Genomic DNA, 27,743 nt, shown 5'->3' on the forward strand with positions numbered 1-27,743 from the left:
GTGCAGATAATAACAAATCTACTAGGTCGTAATCTCGTAAACAAAGCCAATCAATATATTGAATTAATTATAATATAATCTGCCTGGGCCATGACATTCGTCACTCGTGTTATTGTTTTCCGACACGACGGAAACGATCGAGACGCTTCGATCGTAGCCAAATCGACCTCTAAAACTACGGAATCTATGGTGCTACGACTTCCGCAAACAGTTTTGTTTGATGGAAAATATTTTGAATCGTCTCGGCCGCATGCACTGTCGTTATGGCGGAGAGGTGTAAATAAAAAAGCAAAACATAAATTACAGGTGAATATATTATTATTACAGGTAACACAGGTATATATTGTGGTAGTGAGGCACCTTTTTAATACAGGTGAGGTGAAACACTATTGCCACACTGCCGCCGCCGCCGCCGCAGCAGCAGCAGCAGCAGTAGTAACTCCGCTCACAGTTCAATTGCTTTTTTTTTTTTTTTAATTTTTATAATAATAATTGTTTTTTTTTTTTTAAGTATTTTAAATAATTTTGTCATCGAAAAATGAACACATCAGTTTGCTTACTACTGCGGTATCGACGGCACCCGCCCATGGCGTTCCCGTGTACGTTGTATTATCTTATCCGTTAAGTGTGAGACGGGTTCTGGTTTATGTAAACTATTATCTGCCACTGTCTGTTTCACAAGTTCCTGGGGTTGTCAATACACAGCCCTGTCAGCGACTGCTGAGTCGCTTGTAATTTTTTGTGTGTGTGTGTAATTTTTATTTATTTTTTAAAACGTCAGTTTAACTGTGCAACGGTGTTTGGTGTCATACAACATATGGACATCTCTGCTATAGTTATGTGATGAAGATTCTGTGAACACACTCACACATCAAATACATATCACGACATATACTTATAAGACAGTCAAAGGTTGGTGATATTCAAATATTCTCTTTACTCTATTGATTAACCTAGTTATTATAATATATGTACAGTGTAATCTAATTACACTTTGACTTTAATTATTTAATCCAATTTTTCTATATTGTCACTAAGTCTGCTGTGTGACAATCTAACCTACAGTTTGTGTTTGAATTGAGTGTGTTACATTATTTTATTATAGTATGGGCCTACTGAAGACTATTTAGCTTTTATCTTTCATCATTTTTTAGTTCAAGTATTATTGACATACAATTATAAAGGTACTGATAATCTTTTGACCGTTAAGATAGGCATCAAATTATTACTAAATTATTTTTTTATTGCTCATTAAATCTAAAATTGATTATAATGTTGCCTTATTCAATCTTTTTAAATATGACTTTGTTATGCTATTTATACTTCTACATATTAATCAAAATGTTTTACTTAAACTATTTTTAAGAGTTCTGTATTTTTTTATTAATATGATAATTGATGTGGGTGTTAGGATTAAGGAATACAATGGTGATTACAATTTATCAATTTAGGTAGGAGCATTTCAATTTAATTACCTACCTACTAATATTATTATTTTATATGATAAGAAGATAAAAATATAATAAATATTAGTTGGTGATATTAGTACCTAGTTAAAAATAATAGAAAAATTAATAATCCACAAACAAAAACTATTTTTATATGGATAATTTTTAAGTAAAATAAGTAATATTATTTTTATGATTAACTATTTTTCATATAAAATACAAGTCTTTAATTATTATTATTAGTTTGATTCTACTTAGTTTTTAATTTGTTGTTTAGTTAAAAAAAAAAAAAATTAAGATAATAGTATTATTTTTGTGTAATGTGTAATAAACACTAACAAATAATGGTACTAATAATATATAATAAAATGTTTTAATATGAGCATATCTGTTTCCATTATAAGAGTACTGAATATTGACAAATAGTATTTCCCATTGTTTAAAATGGTTAAATGATAACAATTAATAATAAACAAAGAATGTAAATGTTCAACTGTCATTATCAATTGAAATAATTGAAATAATATTTAACTTACTTGCATGTGTGTTTTTGGAATATTTTGTTATTTAATTAAATTTTTAAAATACTATGAATGAAAAATATGTTTATATCATTTAAGTCTGTGAAAGTATAAAATGATAACATAATATTATAATACGAATGGTTTTATTTAGGTACATTTAAAAGAGGGTATAAGGTAAAATAATTACCTATTCTTATTTTAAGACTTAGATTATTCATCTCTTTTTTTGTTAAGTAAAACTAGAAGTGGTGATTTAGAAATGTTTTATTTCCAACGTATCAATTCTTAGAACAAAATTTGAATTTGTAGTAGGTAGTATGTAGTTTTACTGACATTGATTTTTCCATATTTTTGATTTGAATTTCCTCGAGAATTAAAATTTGATAATTTTTTAATTTTTATATTTTAGAAAGTATAACATTTTTAAACATTTTAAGTAGACTTAACGAAAAATTCAAGTCTGTTTTTTAAAGATTTTAGTGTTTCTTAAGATTATTAATAATTGGTACGTTGTAAATAGATGACCACATCTAAATTTCTGTGTTGCTATATGTGGCTGACAAAGACAGAAAATCACCGCCTCTAATCCTCTTAAAACGGAAACCTTTTAAAAAGAACCTTTTTTCTAGGAAATCCACCAAAACTGAAATTTTTTTTGTTGGTTTCAAATATCCAAATTCCTAATACAAATAGTTAAATTAATTCGCTTTTGTGTATTATATTGTATTTATTTACGTAATACTTAGTAGATCTTTTACGAGTATATCAATTTATTTTCGTCGTATTTACTAAATTTTCTTTACTTTCATACTTGGTATTAGGTAGCCGTGTAGGTACTCATATAATGTATTATTCTGTATTATAACTAAAAGGTAACTATTTAACCTGCCTTCAATGAACTATTGAACTGAATAGATTTATAGGAAAAATCCTATATTTTTATATTGATATTATTTTGGTTATTTATTTGTCGAAAATTACTGTATGCGAGTATTGCAGTATAATGTGTTTATGTGTTTATTCTATATTTTTTATGTATAACATAAGTAATAATATAAAGTTGGAAAGTTGATCGTTTAACAATTTAACATTTATTTTTCTCAACTCTTAATAGGTTTTAGACTTTACCGACCTCATTATTTTGTGTGTTATCTTGATGGTTTTTTCTCATAATATTTTTTTGAATTAAAAACAAAAAGTAGAACGATTTGTGAATTATTCATAATGCATGGATCACGAAATTACTCTATAGTCTATACAATATTAAGGTATATTATAATGTACTACAGTCTAAAATACATAATACAGTCATTATTATAAAGTATTTTTTTTTTAAATATTTAAAGTTCATTTTAGGGAAAAAAATACTTTGATTCTCTTGTAACACGAAACTGCGTAGGTGCTTATTTTAAACAATATTCAATTAGTTTTTTTCGCTTTGCATACTTAACAACTACAAAAGAAACTAAACCTAGACTTGATAATATTCAACAACAGAATATAAATTATGACGAAAAAAATGCAAGTCAATCTCAACGACCTTCAATGGCGTTAACCTGAAAACGAGGAAACTATACAATATACATTTGACATGCATCTTTAGTTTTATTTTTTATTTTTTTTTTACCATGACCAGTTCTTAAATTGTCTATTATTATAGTACGTAATTAAACACGTTCGTTTAATATATTTATAAATTCGCAAACCAAGGAAGTGTAAATACGCATTGCCGATGTTCTTATATTCATTCTAGAAATAGTAAACACATATTATTACGAATTATACTGCACTATTGACAAGAGTAATATTTAAAATTGAAGTATTATTAAGTGGAAATAAGTGTGTTTTGGATTATAGAATATTAAAAGTGACGTTTAAAGTTAACTAAAAGTTTAATCATAGTAAATATATTTTATAACATTATTTTTTAAATTTATTTTTCTATAGGTTTTACAGAATTATTGTATTATTAGTATAATTATTAATAATTGTTTTATTTTGACCATATGGTAATTTTTCTATTGCCAAATAAAAAATTACTATCGACATCTGGTTGTTGTCAAACAAATAATGAAAATGACGAGTACAATACTACAGAGTATCATGTTCTAAAACCTGCAGTTTATAATATTGTATAAACGTTTGCTAATTATCAGCTAGCATTCATAACATTCTACCTAATGTTAATTCAGTTTTTAAATTAAATAATTTGATTAATTCGATTAGGTTTATTTACTTGGTATTAAACATTAATGCATATTGAGATAATAAAGTGTTTTAGATAGGTAGTAAATTCATTGAAGTCTCATCAGTTTCTCGAATACAATAACAGTATATATACCTATATATTATACATATAATATGTAAATATCATTCAAGACATTTAACGTGTTACAAAAAAGTCAAATTAAATTTAAAAAAATGTATAGTAGGTATTACTTAATTAAATCAAAACAACTGGTTTCAAGGTTATAGCCTTTGCATATTTTAATGATTATAAAAACGTTAATGTCACACACCTACGATATACCACTCATAATGTTGGTGTTTTTCATTTAATACCTACATATTTATTCGCGGTAATACGCATTTTATATTCTATATCTATTATACCTAGGTAAACCGATATTTCATGCGTTAATTATACATATTACATATATAATAGATTTATAATAAAACCACATGGTTTATATTCGTTAGACCGTATCTCAGTGAAGCAACTACCACCACCAATTGCTTCATATTGTGTATGTTTTTTTTATGCTAACGGTGGTTTTGCGTGTTAACCGGGGCCATTGCGGCTAGAGAGAACAATAATGTGTACTATATAATTTAATTGTGCTACTGGGACGAGACTTTGAAACTGAAAAAGTTACACTGTATACTATAGGTACTAATTTTCATTCTTCATCACACTTTAAGGAGTTAAAAATGATGAGATTAATAGTTCATGACAATAGAGAAGCTCTTTAATATTGTTTTGAATCTGTCTGTCCGTTAATTATTTCAGACTTCTCATATTACTTATTAATATCATCTTGTCTATTTTATTTAAGTGTTATATAGACCGTCATATTTTGTTTCAATGTCTGATATTCTTCTAAAAACCGTAATAAATAACATGTAACACTCGTGACTAAAGCCAGACGTATCTCTATAAGTGCCATCTGGCCGGAACACTTACTCGTTTTATCCGGGAAAACATAAATTTCGACTCGAATCTCACACGCTTATTTTGATGTATCTAAAACCCCCCACTCCCACCAAAATTACACATTCATTTGTGCTGATCCAGGAAAATATATGCTCAATAGTATAATACAATAATTGTCCTTGTTAAAAAAAAATATTATGAATAGCTACTAGTTGCCATTGCAATGTATATTGTATAAGGTCGTTCTTTTATACATATAGTATAATATATTATGTGCTTTGATAATATTCATATTTTCATTTTACTACAGTAATTTTATCTATTCTTTGTTCGTTAATAATTAAAACTACACCTAGTCAGAAATTTATGTCCGATCCACTTATTCATGAATTTCAACTTGGTTTTATTATTGTTATATTTAGTCGTCATTCAATAATTATAAAGTCAAATATTATTGAAATATGTCATCTTATGTGTTATGTGTTGGGGGAGGTGAGGCATTAAAACTCTATTACCTTATTTTTATATTACCTAGTATTTATATTTTATAGTTTTTTTGTGATGAAATAATGTATAAATGCTATAAAACGTTATTACTCAGTGTTTGGGTATCCCATCAGATAAGGTATTATGAATGATTGTACTTTGACGTATCTTATAGGTATTTATTACTTGTGCATTATTCTATGATTTTGTATGCGGTTTATGAATTATAATAATATTGACTTTTTTAAAAGATAATATATATATATTTCTATTATTTAAATTAACCCGTCGCAATAATGGTCATTGGGTGATAGATAATATAGATAATAATAAAATATTAATGTTTTTATATTATTAATAAGTAATGCTCACTGTTATGTGGATATTTTATATAAGAATGAATAAGTCTTGGAAAACTCACTATCATCACTTTCATAAAAATATTGTGAATAAATAAATTAACAGTTTTTGTATTCTTTTGTGATACATTAAAGTGTTTTTGTTTACAATCTTTGATCTTATATGTCACATTTTAGATCTATAGTTTGACATTCTTTAGCGTTTAAATGATACCTATTTTTTTTTATCTATTTCCAAATATTATTGTTTCGTTTTATCTAAATGACTTCCAGATAAATAATAATGATGAATTGGTATTGTTGAGTGTAGTTCCCTTTTTAAAAAAAAAGTACAGCACAAAAAACGGGCGATTGTAAACTCCACCGATTTACAGGTAGTCGATTTTAGGGTTGGATTTATAGCATGTAAATTCCACCGATACATTTTTTTTACCTGAAAAAAAAATGTAAATTCCACCGATACGTATTTTTGATCTGAAAACACGTAAACTCCGTCTCTCGTAAATGATTTTTTTTTTAATTATTGTTAATTATTATTAATAATTATATATTTTTCTATTTTTTATTATTTCTATTATTTCTATTTGATTTTTATATGATTTTTTTTAACATTATTATTAATTATTATTAATAATAATATATTTTTCATTTTTCTATTATTTCTATTATTTCTATTTGATTTTTATATGATTTTTTTTAAAATTATTGTTTATTATTATTAATAGTTATATATTTTTCTATTTTTTATTATTTCTATTTGATTATATATGATTTTTTTTAACATTATTATTAATTATTATTAATAATAATATATTTTTCATTTTTCTATTATTTCTATTATTTCTATTATTTCTATTTGATTATATATGATTTTTTTTAAAATTATTGTTTATTATTATTAATAGTTATATATTTTTCTATTTTTTATTATTTCTATTTGATTATATATGATTTTTTTTTAACATTATTATTAATTATTATTAATAATTATATATTTTTCATTTTTCTATTATTTCTATTATTTCTATTTCATTATTATACCGGTGGAGTTTACATTTTTTTTTCAGGTAAAAAAAATATACCGGTGGAGTTTACATTTTTTTTTCAGGTAAAAAAAACATACCGGTGGAGTTTACATGAAAAAAGGTCTAAAAAGGTCGTAATCGGTGGAGTTTACATGCGCCCCAAAAAACATTCAACATTGTATATTTAATATTATAATTATTGTGTATATAATAAGAAAAAAAGAATAAAATGTAATTATTATATACTACGATAAAAAAAAAATACTACTCGTATATTTATTTATGTAAAAACTAACAATCATATATTAGTATGCAACAAAAGTATCAGTATTTAATTTTTTATTATGTTTAAATGTATAATACCATTGATTATATAATACAAATAAAATCAGTGAATCTCTAACTATAAAATGAATAAAACTCATTATTCTACAGGAATCATCAATTGTTCTCATAATACCAGTGATTAAACACATTATTATGGCTATATGTAAGTTAAAAAATCTTTCATACTTAATAAGTTATAAATAATAATGAAAACACAATCGTAATATATTTTGTATCCTTTGAAGTATGTGTTTTTATAGGTATCTAAAAGAAATATAATTTTATATTTATATTTTATAATTGCATGTTTCTAGTTAAAAAATATTCAAATTTTTTGAAAAATACCATGATCAGTCTTTATGTTTTTGCAGTATATTCATTTATGACATTATAACCGTTTAAATATTGTGCCTCGCTTTTCATTGATTGATTCAATAGCCAAAATAATTTTAATTTTGAATACAAAAATAACCGTCAGTAGATTGGAATATTTCATTCTTAATATATTTTTTTATTTTATAACAGATGGTACTTATTATTAATATTACACTGAATTGTGATGTAATGATGTGTACCTATTATAGATATATTAGTAGTATATTACTACATAGACAATATTATAATATAATTAATTATGTTACTTTGTAATTTATTATATATAAATGCTTATCATATAAATACAATTTTCCAATTTTTATTAACTATATATAATTAATTTTATTATTTTTCGTAAAATGTAGGTATTATTTAATATTTTTATTAGTATTCCGTGTGCATTTTATGTAAATACTAAATTTATAAAATCATAACTATAACTACGGTCGTCTATATTTCACTTTTTTAATAAGTAGAAAGTTTCAATTATTAAAATAATATTAACCTAACAATATAATTATTGTTGTTTAAGTAAAAAGGTATTTATAAATCCATTAAAAGTTGAATCTATAACTATAAAAAATGATATGTCGTTTTGAATAAATTCATAAATTGGCGCGTGTAAACTTGAGTCGATAGACAGTCTATAACTATTCTTAAAACTACTGCGTTTAGAGTCTTTCGATTAAATGGGTTGCAGAAAAAACAAAAGAAACGGAAATGCGACTAACAACCCTCTGCATACAACGAAACACGCGTTTCCTGGTCGGAAACGGTAGCGGGAAACGTGCCGTATCTAAACGCACACGTTGTCTTGAGCAACGCAGCTGCAAAAGAGGGAGTATATTTTATACTTAGGGCATCGTAGTTTTATCTTGTTTTTTGCCCTTAACTTCGCCGTATGTTTGTTTGATATAATAACATAATATTATACATGATATATACGTAACGACAAACGTGTGCGGCGACACACAATACGGCATGTTCCGCTTTATTGACGGGTATATTTCTGTATATAGGTACTATACCTACATCTGTCCGTCGGGACACGTGCCTATCACCTTACCGAAGAAAAAAGTACAACCCCCTCATTGGAGCCTTACCACACCTCTCTGTAACCATGTATATATAAGGGTGTGGGAGTTCGTCCGGGTGTTTAGTGTGTGTCGATTTATCCTACGCGTACGAGTTCAGTTCATTGTACGTGTTTTACTTCACAGTTCAATACATCATAATATTAATTTTATACATCTTGTGCGACGTAGGCGAATCAGTCGTGAAGGTTGTCTGTAAAAACATCATGACAATGGTACGATCACAGGTATTGAAAAACAGTGTTATATGTACATTTGAAATTCTCTTATATGAATTACACGCCTAATGGCGTTTCGACGAAGCTATTATCACTAATATTACTCATAAAATTAATTATATATATTATAAACAATGATTAATGTTGTAATGTCATGTTATCATGGCGACCATTTGAAATGCTTTGTTTCGAATCATGATTAATTTTTAATATATTTGTATTATAAATGTCTATATAATGGTTTAGGTACCTACATTATTACCTACATTATCCGTTGTGGTTTGTGTGTTTGTAGGTTTTGGCTAGGATGATGGCGCCCAAAATACAAGAAGATGAAAATATTGTCAATAATAATAATAAAGGTGACTCTCCAGCATTCAAACTCAACATAGAAGATACGGCTGTACATGGTGGGAACACAGACTCGAATTCTACGAATAACAGGTGTGTTGAACTGTGTGAAATACTGAAATATACCAAAACGATATTTATTTTTATTTTCGTTCTGGTACAGCCAGTTTTCGAGCATGTCAGATGAAGAGAGTTACGAGTGTTACGGTGAAAATGATATGGAGAATTCTTCGCCTGTTAATAACGTGATCACAAAGTTTGTTTTTTCCTTATAATATCACAGCGTTGGTAAATATAGTATCATGATTTTTTTTTCGTTTCAGTAGTGTCGAAAATCCAATCACTAACGTGTTGGGACTAAAAAGAAATACGTGGCTCAGGACAAGTCTGAGGAGGACGACAAACGGGCATAGGTATAATAAATAAATGATTGTTAAACTTAAACTACCGCTATCAGTCGTAGCTTGTTTACGTCACGTGTACGTAATATGTCGTATAGTATATCCAATGTTAATCGTCTGTTTTTTTTAAAAATCTTTTTAGCGCTGAAATACTGCCAAACCGTAAATGGGGTTCGATGAGACATTCGTAAGTACTTAACATTGCTTTACAGCTTATTATAATATACTATATACTATGTATATATACACTGTATATTTTCTGTATTTGACCGCGGAGGCATTAAGGCAGTTAATCACTTAGTATTTACGTACTCACTGAAACTTATTGATTAAAATCCATACAAACGGTCATTTTTATAGACTGACAGACTGAAACGTTCGTGACTGTACTTCCATTTTTTAAGTTTTGAAAAAAAAGTCGTGCCAACAAATATTATTTCATTATTTTTATATATTCGTATATTATTTTATTTTCGTGTTAGGTATTAACTACATACCTAATAATAATATTACTGTGGTTTTTTTTATTTTAAAATTGTTCTTTTTATTTAAAACATTTTAGCTTCTATTTATTTATTTGTCGATTTGAAGATCAAGTTTAAGTAATTGAATACATTAAAAAAAATATTTTTACTTGATTTGTGTTATCGTGGCTGTAGATAGGATAGTCTACTAATTATATGAGAGAAAGGTGAGAGTGGAGTTTGTATTTATATATATATATAGTAGTAGTATACTAGTATGATTAGTATGACCTCTACGACCAAAATCCACTAGCTGGTCCTTATTTGGTACAGACTATTTGTATAATCGTGTGTAGGTTTGTCGCTTGACACAAAATAACTACTGTCTATATATATATATTTAACTATATGACCTATGCTGTATTGAAATCGCGTATTAAGGTGGCATCAGCTATTAGTTATTACTTATTACAATATGATTTATCCAGAGTTGTTTTCGTGTAATATTTTTCCCGGTTATGTGTGTATTGTCACTGAATATGTATACCGTTCGCCTCTAATTTGACTGCGAGAAGGTACCTACGTATTAATAATATAAATATTTGTTAGAAAAAGTTAGTCGTTAATGTTTGTTGAAGTAATCGGGTTTAACTGTAATATGACATTGACTACTGGAAATCGAGTAGAAATTAGAATTTGTCAATATATATAGATGTCTTAGTGCTGTTTAGTTTTATCGCATGTAAAAATAATATATGGATAGATTTTTTTTTTAAAGATAACATCGTCAATAATTTATTTGCTTGTTGGTATACAATTTTTAGCATATAAGCATATTTCCGCGTATGCTTAAATATGTAAAACGTTTCACATAAATACAATGAATATTTTTACTTTTCGAATTAGTTCCATGCACCGTCCTCCTTTTTTTAGAACATGTGATCGAACAAACGTTATGCGATTGGTGTGTGTGTGTGTGTGTGTGTGTGTGTATTTTGTTGTCGTCATAGTTACATTCACATACAAAAGATCGAGACAATACTAGTGATTAATATTTAGGTGTATTACGTAATAATTTCCTCTCTAGACCATACAATTTTCCGGCTACAATGATGTCATTACGTGCGTCTTCAACGCGTGCACATCGGTGCACGATTTGCGTTGGCGACGTTAATATATTTTTTATACACTCGAATTTAATAAAACTATATCTCAATAATAACCTAACCTTTTGTATATATCTACGTATATAATTACTAACATTTACAATTTTTTTGCTCTTATATAGTCGTATACATAATATGTTTTAGAGATGTATACATAAAGATATACACCACTCACTAACCTACTAATACTTCTGTACTACATAATATACTTATTGTACTTTATACAATCGTCGAAGCGCTGTAGTAACTTAAGTGTATTTGAGCATAGTGTTCAACTTGTATTGTATAGTTTATGAGATTTTATTGAAATTCACTTGGCCTTTCTTGTGACAGAGGATGATATTTTTTAATATATATAATACACACACACACACATATATATATATATATATACATCCAACTTTATTTGGCTGTATTCGTGGGCGTATTTGGCGAAAGTAGTCGTGGTTTTGCGGGCGTGTCGATTGTTTACTTTTGCACAGATAGGAAAACAACAATTTTATACATACAGCACAAACATTTTTTCATGTTCCAAATGATTATTACATTATATTTAAAAATAAAAGTATAAAAATTGAAATTACGCAATATATTTTTATATGTCTTGCTCCATCTGCTCATATAGTGAAAAATTAGGCTACATATTATAATTGTCCATACTATACATACATATTGTATATATTAAATAGATATTCCATCGTATGATCAAAATGTATGCAAGTACCAAAAAGCTATTAGGATTTTTCCCTTTAATTTTTCCGGGCCGGTACTTTTTGCATCGTCGCGACGAACTATTGGAGTATGGTTCACGCCAAATACTTATGTGCCCTTGAGTCCAGCTAATCCGAGTCGGTTATACACCGTGACTGGATTTCTCTATCTATATTATAATATATATATGTATATATTAGGTAGATAGGTAGGCTGGTATATAATATATAGTACTGTCTGTATAACACAATTTGATATTTTTCGCAGTTATGCGCATGTGTACGTCGTCAATTTGAGTGTGCTTAGTATAATAATAATAATATTATCCACCGAGCGTTATGACTGTTATATGAGTATGACCCAGTGGTGCATTGAAAAAAAAAATGAAAGGCGAAACGCAACGATAGGAAGGAATGCTGAGGTGCCGTTCTCTGTTCTTATCCACTGTATATAATATATTTACTATTATATTATAATATAAAATATATCCCGCCTTGTGAGATCGGTAGTGGTAAGCCGTATAGTTACCGACTACGTGGTATAAACGTTAAGTATATTATTACCTATACGCACACCACCACTATACGTGTTCAGTAGACATACACGCTGTTGACGTACTCAACACCCCTTCTCGTCGAGCACACACACACACACACACACATACATACGTGATTTGTGTATATAATAATAGTATATAGTACGATTTTGTAGTGTGTGTGTCTGTGTGCACGTGAGTGTGTGATTTCACCTACGTACAGTGCGACGGCCGACGAGTTTGATCACTTCTCTCTAGCGACGCGGTCGTGCGTTGCCTGAGATAAAAGTGCGTCTTTATCGCATATGCTATTAATTTCTTTATTGTACTTATTATCTTTGTGAAAATGTCATGACTCGTGATCAATGTTTTACCGGTGTAGTATAGTGCATAATACAGACGAAATATGAAACAGGAATATAATCGGTCTTCATGGAGAAGGTATGTAATGGTCATCTCGCCGTGTTTGCCTACTACGTTTTCCTTGGTTTTTATAACTGTTATTATTATTATCTAGATAAGTCCAACAAAACTGTGTTTTATTTTTGATATTGATTTAAAAATCAAAAAGAAAGTTTTTTTCATTGCATGGTGGTTGTCCGTCTCTATATAATTATACTATTAGGTATAATAATTTATAAATATAGTAGCCATAACCGTCCTTCCATATGGCGAATTTTATTGGCACCTGTCGTGTTTATCGCGTTCACGTAAATTCAGGTTCAGAATTGCGGAAAAATTGCGAAATTAGCCCGCGACCAACGCTATTGTCGTCATAGTTTAATCGTAGTCAAGAAATTTTATGTTTAATGTTCTAGAAATAGCAGTGAGGGTATATTATGTTATATTATAATGTAGTAATATAATAAGTAATAACGGTGTTCACGAGGTATTAGCTTGACAATGGAAACATTCTTAAAATTGTATACAAAATATTAGTTTCCTTAATAAGTATTCTGTTTTTTTTTTTAGTTTTAAATAAATGTTATTATATTAGACTAATAGCTCAGTAGCTCACTTGTTTATTCTAAAGACAAATCTTATAAGTCAAATGACTTTCTGAATTTTTGGGCGTATAGTGTACTGTACGTGTTCTGTATACTTATCGTACGGACAACGACCTCGTTAAAATGATTGAATAAGAATAATTTCCCGGGTACTAGGAAAATGTAATTATCATCGCGTACGAGTGTAGTGAAAACCTCTGTTTTTCTTTTTGTTTAGTTTCCCGGTAAGTTTCACTATAGATATTTCTGTTCAAAAGTAGAAGGAGCGAGTAAAAAAATTATAAATTTATGTTTTATACATTGTCCTTGGAAGCATTTATGTATATACATATTATTATACATACATTATACGTATATACATTTAGATATAGGTATATCGAGTATTGGTAGATAGGAGTTATATCATTTTAAATGTTAGTTGTGAAATAATACTTACACATTTTAGTTCAATTATGTTGAATATAGTCGTTTGTAATTATATTGAGAATTAATTGAAAATTAGATTACTCTCAATTATACGTTTATCACTAATTACTAATTAGTTAATCTCTTGTATGTTATTTATTAGATACTATTCGTATTTTATAGTCTTGTTTTGATTTACAATTGTCAATTATCACTTAGGACGTATAATAATCGTTTTAAATTTTAAAAAATATATATCTATATCAATTTAAAATAATTATTTGATTCGCTTGAGTTTTGGGTATAAGCTTTGGAAAGTTGCATAAAGTTTAGTGGAAAATTTGTAATTAAGGTGAAATAAAACAACACACAAAGCATGCGTTATTTCGTATTCATGCTATCATAATATCAACAGTTGCCGATCGTAATCTGTGTAAATTCGCCCATATATATGTTGAAAGAATTAATTTATTATTTTTGTCTTAATATTTGATAACGTAGCTTGTTATAATAATAATTAACAGACGTGTAATGCGTGTGTAGTGTTAAGAACAATACTTATAATAAGTCTAACATTTATATAGAAAGTAGCTTTCCATATGAATTGCATAGCCATCGTTGTTGATGCTGCCGCAGCTATTATCATCCTAATGAATAGATATTTCGGAGAAAAACGCGTTATGGTCTTTTAAAAATGCATATTAAGCGGAGATTACCGACCGCTTTTCTTTTTAAATTTTTTTTTATTATTATCATTATTACTGTGTAATATTTGAGTATAATTATTAAATGATAATACGTTTATGTTTTGTTTCACACAGATCGGGCAAAAGGATCAGCTCAAATGCACTCGCCAGGTAAAATATTTAACGACATTTATAATTTATTATTGTTAACGTTGTTTCTACATGTTATTAGATAATAATATCATTGTTGTCGTTTTGTGTTTCAGTGATCTTTATCGGAGTTCAAGTTTTAATTCGTCCGGCCGCAGTTCCATTTGCGATACGCCCGACGATGTGTACTCTGATACATCCATCGAAGAGGACGTTCTCGACCTCAACAATAAGGTAAGACTATAATATAGCTGCCATCGTGTAATCATTATTATTATACCCCACTGCCACTACTAAGACGTATCATTATTATTTCTATATTCGTATTTTATACGTGATAAGTCCCGTCACGACTATTAAACAGCATTCCTGTGCGCGCTGCTGCCGTGTAAATAATTTCCTTTACAGTCCGCAGGAAACGAGTGTACTCAATTTTTGTTTGTATAAAAATAAAATGGTATGGGTACGCGCCGTAGAATAGTATGGCTATATTTACAATGTTATTTGCGCATTTTGGATACCTATTATAATAGTAATATAGACAGCTATATTATCAGAGTTATTTTTAAATTCGACTAAAAAATAACGTAACTGTTTTGCAAAGTAAAAGAAAATGATCGTCTTCTGCGTATTACGGAATCAAATAATAGTAGTTTGGTTGCAAGCTTGCAAATCAATAAAACATTTTGATTTAATATTACAATTATTTTTCTCAAGTAGAGAATCAATTACTTGTGTGTTTACCCAAGTCAGAAGTCTGTTAAAAGAAAAATAAGTTTTGGTTTTTAGAAATGTATTTTTGATTGAATCTCAGATTGGTTTTATATGTATTTATTACCCATTAGATATTTATTTATGGATGTTTGAAATTTGGTTTCCAAATATCGAATTGATTCTCGACTCTCGAGTAGTCCATAATAGATAGGTAAAATCATATTATGTAGGTACCTATATAATACATATACTAATTGGTTTGGATAAACTTGAATTTTAAAAGTATAATTTTATTATATTAAAATTAACTTTTTAATTATGGTTTAAAAATAATTATATGTTAAACCGACAACAGTTTCACATGTTTGTGTTGCTAATTAATTTATTATTTATATAATATTATAAGCAACATGTTATATAAGTATTTGTTAATACTACTCATCGTACTGCTAATAAAATAGGTCTAATAATAATCAAACTTTAATATATTAAATAAGTTGAAGTCAAGTAAAATAAATAATAGTTAAAAATACATACATTTATAATACAGTTTTTACTATTTGGGTGTCTTTTTTAGTTAATAAATAAAATATTTGGGTGCATGGAATTCTAAATTAAGTTTTTCATTACTCGTAACAATATGTGTATACAGTTTGTTCTTAAAAATATGAAAATTTTTCTTATATTTTTAGGAGAAAATCAAACATTAGACCTTAATATTATTTATTTAATATAATTATAATATATTTTGTTATTTATGTATGTATAGAATCAATTCATTTATAACACTTTATTTTGACACACCAACTAATTATGTATTTATCGTATTTATAGGATTGGAAGTTATACCGGCTTCGTTTGTTCTTGTCTTGTCTATTATTTATTTTAATTTTTAATTTTATTGTAGTTTAAATACTGTTCTATAGTAAAATTATTTAAGCAATAAAAATGAATATTAAAATTTTATATTTTTTAATTTAACAAATGTAGTGATTATTTTTGGATTAACATTTTCTAGTAAACATTATTTTTCTTTGAATATTGATGTATTTATTATCTTGTCTTATTTAATCTCATGTTTGTCTTCTGAATTGTTTTGGTATATTATGCATTTTCGCCTATCGTTCCACAGCTATCGTCGTATTTTTGGTCGTGCAGCATCGTTCTCGCGACTAATCGTCGGATTTCTATTGGTTGTAACTATAAATCGTAAATTGATGTGTCGTCATTTACACGCACGTAGTAATAATTGCAGTTTTAATCTGTAGCAGTAGTATACAGGGCGGTTATTTTATTGAGCAACACTCATTATTTCAAAATGTATTAACGTTTTTGAAAAAATGATGTTTACATAATTTCTAGACGAAATAATACAGTTTTTTCTTATGATAATATGTGAATATGTGATATTTATTTTATATTCTGAAACAAAATATTTTTGGAGTAAAAATTGAATTTCTTATGATTAGTTTATGAGTTATAAGTAGAGCATAAATGGAATGGTAGACCAAAATTTTGTGGGATATCCCCATTTCTTATACCTCTTCACTACACTCATTTAAACTTGAAATACTTACTACTCATAAACTGCTCGTCCTAATTTCGATTTACATGTATCGAGATACTCCGAAAAATATTCTACTTCAGAATATGAAATAAATGACGTATATTATCATTAAAATATTAAAAAATATAATTTTTTTAAAAATGTTGTTTTATTTTGATTAAAAATTAATAGATTTTAAAACGACGAGTGTGTTGTTCAATAAAAGAATCACCCAGTATAGTGGTGAATTCGTTGAGTGACAACAGTTTGTGATAGGACGTTGTCGAGTCGAACTCAACGGTATAAGTATAGACTATAAAGTAACCACACATGTATATTGGGTAGAGGGGACCAACGTGGCGGCGGTACTTGATAAAAGCCCATCATCGTCGTCATCGTTTAACGAACGAATAATTGTACTTAATGTTATAGTATAGAGCAGTATACTACAATACTATAAATGTATAATATACATATACAATATATTATATTGTTGTAGTTATTATATTAGGTTTTTTAAAAATAATAATCGTTCAGTCTGCGCGCAGTCCCGATATTGTTATCTGTGTGTATGTGTGTGCCAGTGTCGTAGTCGTACATAATGTATAATTGCTGTCGTCGGTGAGGAAACATTTTCGCGTATGCTCATATTTTTTTCATTATATCATTGGGTAAATTGTGTCGAAATATATATTGACGATAATAACACCGTTACTAAGGGCCTTGTGTGTGGTACAGCATACTTTTATCATCTGTTTACTACGGTCTTATTATTCCGTCCATTGAAGCGCATATACGTCACCGGACGTGGGCAGCTACTTAAAATATACGAATCGAGAAATAATAGTCGACTTTTGGGAAAAAAATTTTTGTCACCGTGCCAAAATAAGTCATCGTTGATATTATTATTAGAGTGCACATCATATTCTCTCGGCGCAGGGCGATCAAAGTTCAGTAAAAAAACATTTCATATCTCAACGGACGCTCCAATAGTAGTCCACTCACCACACACACGTACACATATGCTCGCGTTCAATAATATAGTTAATTGATGCTGTCGTTATCAATATTCAGATAAGCGCAATGGCTTCTCTCCTGAAAATTGGCCAAAAGGCGGTCAGTAGTTTTAATACACCGTAGTATCGTACTTACGCTCGTACAATCACATTCTTTAGAAGTTATGTTGTTAGTCATGTCGTCGTCGTCGTCGTCCAAGAAGAATAAGGCCGACATTTTGGAAAACTGCTGCTCCGAGCTTGAGTTCGATATGTGGGATGGACAGTTCGAATTTGTTGGCAACGCCTATGAAGCGAGCCCTATCGGAGACGACATGTTAAAATTGCCTAAAATTTCACAAAACTCGCATATTTTTGACGTGCAAAAAGTAATTTCGTCTCATGATTCATTTATGATTATTTTTTAATTTTGTTTTTTATACTTAACTACATTTATACCTACTTATTCCTCGCGTGCAGTGTTTGCGTATTCATTAGGTATAGGTATTTATTTTTAATTTATGCATATTGTCACACCGATGCGCCTTTGTTTTATCTGTGTATATTATATAAAAAATACTCGCGTGCACATGCAACGTGTTGTATTTAGAATAATTACTGTTACAATTACCTACACCAAACTACGTCGTTTAAATTATAATGTGGTTTTATGTGTGTTTGCAGGTACAAGTGTTGCAAAAACAGATGAATTCCCTGACCGACAATCAACACCTAACGGACGAACGGTACGCGCGCACCAAGGAGGAAAACGCCGCTCTCCAAGCCCGCGTCCACATGCTTGAAGAACAGCTCCGCGACACCGAACTCAGGTGCGAGGAGCGGCTGGCGTCCGAAGAACGTAGACACAGGGAGCTCGTCACCCGAGTCGACAGAGAAAAACAATTGCATATTGATAATTGTGCCATAAGGTAAATGCAATGTAATATGTCATTAAATACAAGGTATACTAACTACTTATATACGGACTTAAATGTTGTATTTATAATTGTAAATTTAAATGTATATTGTGATTATATGATAAACTGGCCTCATCGTGTATATTATGTACTACACTTCGTCGTGTAGTTGGTCATTCAATATTCGAAAAGTCATGTGTTAATTATATAACTAAGGTTATTAATGTTATTATGTAGTCACGTTTCATAAAATCAATTAATAGTAATAATGAATTATCATAAAAGGTATAATATACCGTCATAAAAATCACTATATTATTATTTCTCATAAAAGTCATTGGTTATTTCTCATAAATACATAATAATTAATAAGATCAACTTTAAAGTATAACCATATAGATATATTAATTATATTATGTAATCTATATATAATTATTGTATATGATATAATTGAATCTTAAAAAAATAACTATTTAAATATATATACTTTTAGAATAATTTATATTGTAATGGTGTGAACAGATAATGATGAACTGATTACGCTTTGCAGTAGTATGCAAATGTTATTGTATAGAGAGACGTGACATTATTTATTTTTCATTTTTAAGCATTAATTTAGTATTAATGATTTTTCTTTTTTTTTAATGATAGTATAGAATGGTTTATTTTTTTAACAAATAATACAAATAATAAGCATAGGGCAAAGGGCTTATAAATGAAACATTCAGACATCTTGAAAGCTATAATGTTATAATAAAAAAAATAAATTTAATTAACGTTGTACAAGTTACATGTATTTTTATAATAAATTAATTATTTTTATCGCACAATATAAAATATTTTTTTAATAATATGGATCTTTTTTTAACATTTTTTTCTGCATTTAAGCAGTAAATATATCTATACTATTTATAGTTGTTAATTAAAAACTATCTTTTATGATTGTTTGTAGACTTCAAAGTATTGAGTCGGCTAATGAGAATTTACGATTGGAGGCAGAAAAATGTAAGTCCGCGTTAGAGACGATGCGAACTGAAAAGATTTCGTTGGAACAACGAGTGAGTGATCTCAATGTGGGTGCTCAGTCGTTTAAAGATGAAATACGTTTACTTGAAGCCGAACTTAGAAAGTTGAAACAGAGAGAAAGGGACAACGAAGAGGTCAGTATAAAATATTGTACATCTGTTAACGTTTGTAATAATTAAAACAATGATATTAACAATATTGTATATTGATATAATGAATTTAGTTTGTATTATGTTCGACTATGTTACTTATTCAACACTTATGTCGTATTTATATTTATAGATTATCGAAGGTTTGACCAAAGATTTAGAAATATCTCGACTTGAAAAAGAAGCTATGATCACCAAACTGCATTCGCCGTCGCCGTACGTCACTGAACTTACGGCTCAGCTGGAGTCGCTAAAACATCAAAATCGGTGTAAGTGTAACGCTGTAACCTATAAAACTGTGGTTTTCAACCAATGTGCTATGAGCTTTTGAAAGTTTTTTATAGTAATATTAGTAATTACGTATGGTTGATAAAAATAAAGCAAAATAAAAATATTTAATATTGTTTTTAATTAAGTATAATTTTGTTTATCTGATTTGGTGTAAACAATGTTTTAAAAAAAGGTTGAAACCTACTACTGTAAAAATTGTAATAATTTAACACTTGATATACTTTAACCTATATAATATAAGTAGTTAGTGCGAGTTATTTTCATTTGTTTTATTTTATTTTTTCGGCAGCGTTGAAAGACTCATACGACGAGTTGCAAGCTTCCTCCATAGCCAAAGGTATCGAGAGAGGCAGACTGTTGTTGACAGAGTCACCCAGCCTCGCGTCTGAACTCGACGGTTTGACACACGATGATGTAAGTACGGTGTGATCCGAACATGCCTAATGGTTATTCATGTTGGAAAATATTTTTTTAACGTGTCGTTTGTCTAATAATCTCGTGCTTACAAATAATATTTTTATAAACCATAAGAAAAAAACAAAAACAAATCCGGAATAACGAATTTAACCCGCATTATGTCAATAAAATTTTTCATATTTAAGTAGAAGTAATACATATAATAGAGCAATAATAAGATAATAAGAGCAAATAATATTTATCACATGAGTGCAAATGATAGTTTATATGATACACTTTATAATATAATAATACAATTTGAAAATATGTAGAATGTAGATATAACAACACACTTGAAGTACTTATATATAATATTGTTTTTTTGCTCCTTTTCACAGCACAGTCCCTCGTCTTTGCAAATAAACAAGGTAATTTCAATTTGGTTACTAAAATATGTTTTTTTTTTTTTTAATCAAATTAACAGCGTTTGGCTTTTTTTCTTAACCGCACCCGGTAAATATACCACAACATATAATTTAGAAAATCGAAAATGGAATCGACTAATATTGATTAATATATAATATATATTCATCATATTAAATTATATAATAATCGTTTTGTTATGCCGAGAGTTCAACAATAGCAGTTGAAAACGATTCAATCGAGTCGAGGTTGTTAACTCTCAATGTCATTGGTGTCGTCGTCGAGTAGCTGTAGCAATGAGAGAACATAAGCAATAGTAATATTGTCATGGTGTCTTCTCACTTAAGCTATGTCGTCGAGTTACCTGAATGAATGATTTCAAGATTTTTATTGTGTTTACGCAAATTGATAGGAATGTCGATTGTCACATACTCATAACTAGCAAAAGCGATAAGATTTTGCATGGAATTTGTAACACACTTGACATTTTATTAAATTTCAAATGGGCTTTGCATGCGTACTAAAAATAATAAATAACAATTTAAAATTCATTTTTTTAATTTTTATTATTATTATTTGGTTTGCAATAAAAGTAATAAATTGTATTTTTGATGTTCTCACTCTTTAGTATGTTTTTATCAGTTGTGAATTATTATATAATTTCATTTTTTCTAACGAAAATCAATATATAAATTAAATTTACTTAAAAATTCAGTTATTATTAAACAGCAAAAAACAAATATAATTTTCATATTTTGTATTTAGTATAATATTATAACTAACTTGGTATGTACACGTGGCCATGTGTTCTATTATTTTATTGTAATATTTTAAAATTAATTGATAATTTTCAACATAAATACCAATAATAATAAATAATTATTGAATGAAAAATGCATTATTCATGATTCATATGTCATGAGTATATCTTAATTACCTATAAAACATTATGAAATACATTTTAATCATACATAATGGTAATATAAACTGAACACAATTTTATTAATGTTCAACTTTGAGTTTTATTAATTTTTATACTTTTCATTCTAGACTTATATTTTATTTTAATGTTTATTAAATGTTTTTTTTTTTTTTTATGTCACCTGAAGATGGTTTAAAGCCATTTTAATATTAATCGGTTACTACAGTAACTGTATTGGTTGCACGTTGTATATTTTTAATTTTTTATTAAAAAAATTTGGGGGTTGTTTTTAATGGTTTTAATTGTTTTCAGATGAAAACTGCATTGAAAGATCAGCAAGAGGTGAATGACCAGTTACGAGCTTACATCGACAATATTCTGCTAAACATTGTCGAAAATCATCCTGAACTGTTAGAAGTCAAACAAAATTTATGAAATATTATTATGATTTGATTATAATAACAGATATTCACACATCCACATACACACAATGTTCCTAATACTATTGATTGGTGAAATTGGAGACCAGTGTTTTTTTATTCCAATTATTGTTGTCATCGTACTTACATATTATATTTCCGCCTTATTTAATGTCTACCAATTTTTTCCCATTGCATTTCCAACATATGTTATCAATTATACGTGTGTTATATTATATATAATTTGTTGTGTATATAAATAGTTGTAAACATTTTTGTAAAAAGCAAATATAATGAAAAAAGTTTAACTATTATCATATTTGTTTAAGATAAATTGGATAAAATTTTTTAAAATAATATTTAATTGTATCCGTCCAGTTATATAGTATTACGATTTATTATTTATATTTACATACATATATGTTATTTAATTTTTCTCATCCATTTGTATTGTAAACATTTTAAATTTTTAAAAGATAAAATATATAATATTAGATAGTCCGCCGATATGTTATAGTATAATCATTGTTACTTTATATAATATATTGGAGTGCTAATTAATTGTTATAATTGTTATCTGTTCCAAAGAGACTGTGATGTGGTAACAATATTTAGCTAATTATTTTTTATAATACTTGAGTCTTGTGCCAGTTCACAACATAAAATATAACAGTATTTTTTTAGTAAAGAAAAAAACTTGTTTTATTTATCCTATATAAGCTCCAAATTATTGTAATAAAGAATCATTTTATGTACATTCTCATAATAGTTCATTTAATGTATATTTTTTTAGTGCAATAATCAAATTAATTGTTGTTTTACATATTTTTATAATGAAATAGTGTATATTTATATTTTTTCTACATCCAACAACTGTGTATAAATATTGTAATGCATACTGCCATATTAAATACATTACTCAAATAAATGCTATAGGTACATTATTAATCTATCTCTATATTATAATATATATTTAAATTGTTTGAAGTACTTACAAAAAGTCTTAAAATTCTACTAATCCTATATGAAGTAAAATATTTATAGAGAAGTTAGTTTAGTAAAATGTAGCATTATAAGTGTTTCAAACTTGTATTTAATTATTTAATAGCATGTTTTTAAAACGATAACAACTGATAGTGAAAATCTGGTAAATAAATTGAATAAATCATAATATTGACAATATTCAATATTTTTGACAAAAGAAAAATACCCAATTATTTCAAGTCATTCTTTATGATAGTTTATTCTAATTTTCAAATGAGTTGTACTTATTTATGGTTTTTAACTTGAGTAGTTCATAAGATATTAGATAAACAATATAAAGAATATAATTATATTTAGAGCTTAGATTTCAAGGTATTAGCATTTTTTTCTTGGATTGTTTAATAGCATTTCAAGCTTTAAATTGGTTATTTTACACATGTATACTAATTCTAAAATTTATTTTACTTTTGACTATTTTATAGAACTATTATGAAACAACAAAATTACCTTAGATTGAAGTATGGACATTTATTTTATCATTTTCGAAATATTTTTTACTTTTATTTGGTTTAAAATAAGAAGTCTTAAATTTACTTTTGATTATTGACCACCGGTTGATTACAGATTTATATGTAAATTTTATAAGTATAATAGGTTAACCCATATTTTTACTTTTACTTTTTCTTATACAATATTTATTGAATAAGACCTATTTCTAGTGTTTTATCATACAATTATCTAGAATAGAAAAATATATAATCATTTCAAACACAATTTTTTGAAGTTTTTAGTATATTATATATATATATTATAAATATACATTTAAATAATAATAACCATTAAATATTATATACATGAGATCAGTAAATATTCGTGTTTGTAAAATATTCAAATAGACATCAGTATGACTCCAATCATAACAAAAAATGTGCCGCATGCCCAAAGAATTGAACAGCTTTCAGCAAACAATAGTACACCAGTTAAAGCCTGAAATATATACACTGTTATTAATTAAAGACATCCAATACTTAATTTTAATAGGTAGTAGTCTGTAGGTAATAGCTAAAGCTAACATCAAAATAAATACATAATAAAAACCAAGTATAACAATATTATTAATGATAGTATGTTAATTAATTAAATATTGAATGCAACTGATATAAAAAAATGGTAAAAGACATTGCAATAAAAAGAAATAAAATATTAAAATAAAATATGATTTGACTTGGATTATGTTTCAAAAGACAACATCATTAGTAGATAAAGTAGACATTAAATAATTTGCTTCAATATATAAGTTACCTATTAAATATGTACTGTATATTTGAATTTGTATTTAAAATTAACAATCTATAAAATGAGATGCATAATAAATTTAAAAGTTAATAGAAGAGTTACTTAACAATTTGACTGCTCAAATAATTTAACTGAACTTACTAATGCTTTGAGTAGGTACCATAAATGTACTCGGTAATTTAATGAATCTAGGCTGAGTCATGATATAACAAATCAGTTATATCAGTTTTTTATATCATGGGTTGAGTATTATACATGATACTTAAGACAAAATTGGCAAGTCTGATTAATAAAATATGAAGGGCAATAGAGGAAAGTTTAATTGGTATCATATGTGATACATAAAACTGTCATTATTGTGACTTTTATGGAGCAAGCCAAAAATTACGAAGTACAATATATTAATAAGTACTAAGCAAATTTTGTATTACAAATATCAACTTTTTATAGTTTCAAATACATAAAATAGTTTATAAATTTCATTAATTAGGTGTAATAGATTAAAGAAAAAATATCATGGTTTTTTTCCGTTTACAGCAAATGACAACTTTAAGCGACCATTGCACAGGTTTAATAAAAGCGTACTTACCTATTAGGTATCATGATGTTAAGGTGAATAAATTGGAGAAATCATAAAAATGTGCAAATAGCTAGCCGTTCATTACTCACGGTAAAAATGTAGTTGGAAGCGATGCTGATGCCGGTGGATACCAACGTGGAACCGAATCGCAGGGATCTGGTATACATCAGCCAAACCCCAATATTGGCCAGCACGACCATTGCCAACATGAAGAATCTGGCCAAATTGGTGTGCAGAGCCTACGGGGGCAAAACAAAAATTAACAGACCGTCAGGACTTGCACCTTCACCGTTGTCGTAGACGACATTATAGGCGGTCAAAACTCTTGGATATCATAAAAGTACGACAAAACGATCTGTACGATTTTACCTGATCGTCGTGGCCGAAGTACTCGTCAACGCTCATTCCAATCTTGCCGAACAAGCCGGCTGACGAACCGCAGACTCCTGCGGACGCGGCGAACAGGGCATTCTTGAGTCGACGGTCCATCGATTGATGCTGGTGGTGGTCATAAACAACGATTTTTATTCATAGATCTCGACGAAGTGTAAACGGCTAGGCCGTGATCAGTTCACGAATTTCCTAAACGATTATTACGGTCTACGAGCAAAAATCAAAATACCGAACGATTATCACTGCTGTAGATATCACGTCGTGTCGTACTATCTCGAGTCGCCAACCCATACTACTGATAACGAATTTGAATAGCCGGTAGTATAGGGTGACCAGACGTCCCGTTTAAAACGGGATTGTCCCGTTTTTGGTCATCATGTCCCGTTGTCCCGACAAACTTCGAACGGGACGCTTTTTATCCCGTTTTTAGAAGATTGTCCTGTTTTAATCCCGTTTTTTCCATATTATAATATTATGTTTGTGAAAAAAAATATCGATATATGAAACAAATATTAAACAGTTTTACTAGTATTTGTATTTAAAATTAGAAACCAAATTTATAAATAACAGATAACACTATAACAATTACGCTTACGATACACAATTATTATCTTTTATTATTATTGCATTATATTATATTATACTATTATACATGCATGAAGTGAATACGGAACGACCCATCGACGGTCGTCCGCTATTTTTGATTGTCAATTTTTACGAATATCTAGTATTGTCGATGCCTACAGTCAGCAGTCAAAATGGAGTTGTTATTTTGAACCGTTCAAAATTTTTCGATGGACTCAATTATTAGATATTCCGGTTTGAATAGACGTTAAAGAAAGTATTCAATATTTATTTTAAAATAAAAAATTCAACCTGGATGAGGATAAGTTATTTGATGAATCTAATTATGTAATTCATGTGATACAAGTTTAAAAATCTTAAAATGGAAAAATTTTTCAAAAAAAGTGACAGAAAAATGGCGTGGTGTATTTTAAATTCTATAAAAAAATCAATTTTTTTTTAACACCTTCTTAACAATTATTTGGTTATTCTTGGAACAAATGCATTTGTAGAAAGAATATTTTCAATAACAAATGTATTGTGGACAATTGAAAAAACTGTTTATCAATAATTATTAAAAAACAGCACTTTAACTTGTTCACAATTTCATAAATTCCTTTTGAACTACCCAAAATTGTTAAATTCGATAAGTTCTTCAGAAAATATGAAAACATAGTAGAAAATGTATCAGTATTGGTAACAACGTATAAATTGTTTAATTGTTTAAAAAATTATAACATTTTAACACTTTTATTATTATGCTATTTACTCAAAAAATGGTAAATTAATAAGAAAATAATTGTTTGTGATACGACTTAAATTTGTATTTTTACTATATACAGCTTATTATGTATGAATTTATATAGAACAGTTTTTTTTTTGGAGGAGGGAGGGGTGCTGGGGAGGAAGAAACAAATGTCCCGTTTTTTTATTTTCTTAATATGGTCACCCTACGGTAGTAGGTACTAGGTAGTTGGTACCTATATTAAAAAATATAACTGTAACCAATAACCGTTTTTAGTGAAGTTTTTTTAGACGAGGTTCACAATTTGCCATTCGCCGTGCCGCGTCGTATTCTGTACGTCACAATAATTGTCACCCAAGTACAACTAAACTATAAAATATTTTTACCTTATAGTTAATACGCAGGTAACAGTGAAGCGGACCCGAAGTTTTACGATCGAGTCAAACACGATTAACGATATCGATGAAACGTTGCAGGTGGAGGCTCCAAAAGTCAAG

General features: G+C 28.0%; 2 protein-coding genes across 8 annotated transcripts; one reads left to right on the forward strand and one right to left on the reverse strand.

Annotated features, from left to right (window-relative positions):
* Positions 1-75: 75 nt before the first annotated feature.
* LOC114122335 (rab11 family-interacting protein 4) lies at positions 76-23,003 on the forward strand. Of its 7 annotated transcripts, XM_027984966.2 has the most exons (14): positions 401-599; positions 782-912; positions 9,306-9,454; positions 9,525-9,617; positions 9,685-9,774; positions 9,905-9,949; positions 14,872-14,907; positions 15,003-15,120; positions 18,826-19,070; positions 20,011-20,218; positions 20,367-20,502; positions 20,814-20,938; positions 21,319-21,348; positions 22,578-23,003. In XM_027984966.2, the coding sequence occupies exons 3-14, from the start codon at positions 9,318-9,320 to the stop codon at positions 22,698-22,700; spliced, it is 1,386 nt and encodes a 461-aa protein (XP_027840767.1). In that variant the 5' UTR covers positions 401-599; positions 782-912; positions 9,306-9,317; the 3' UTR covers positions 22,701-23,003. The 7 variants fall into 7 exon arrangements, with proteins under 7 accessions (XP_050056306.1, XP_050056307.1, XP_050056308.1 ...); XM_050200349.1 differs by lacking the exons at positions 401-599; positions 782-912 and adding an exon at positions 76-306; XM_050200350.1 differs by lacking the exons at positions 401-599; positions 782-912 and adding an exon at positions 76-306 and having other exon boundaries at positions 9,688-9,774.
* LOC114122333 (uncharacterized) lies at positions 22,763-26,200 on the reverse strand. Its single transcript, XM_027984960.2, has 3 exons — positions 25,914-26,200; positions 25,634-25,783; positions 22,763-24,655 (listed from the first exon to the last, which is right to left on the reverse strand). Exons 1-3 carry the CDS (start codon positions 26,031-26,033, stop codon positions 24,557-24,559), a joined length of 369 nt encoding a protein of 122 aa, XP_027840761.2. The 5' UTR covers positions 26,034-26,200; the 3' UTR covers positions 22,763-24,556.
* Between the last annotated feature and the right edge of the window lie 1,543 nt (positions 26,201-27,743).

The sequence above is a fragment of the Aphis gossypii genome, chromosome 2 (assembly GCF_020184175.1).
Source record: "Aphis gossypii isolate Hap1 chromosome 2, ASM2018417v2, whole genome shotgun sequence".
Lineage (NCBI taxonomy): Eukaryota > Metazoa > Arthropoda > Insecta > Hemiptera > Aphididae > Aphis > Aphis gossypii.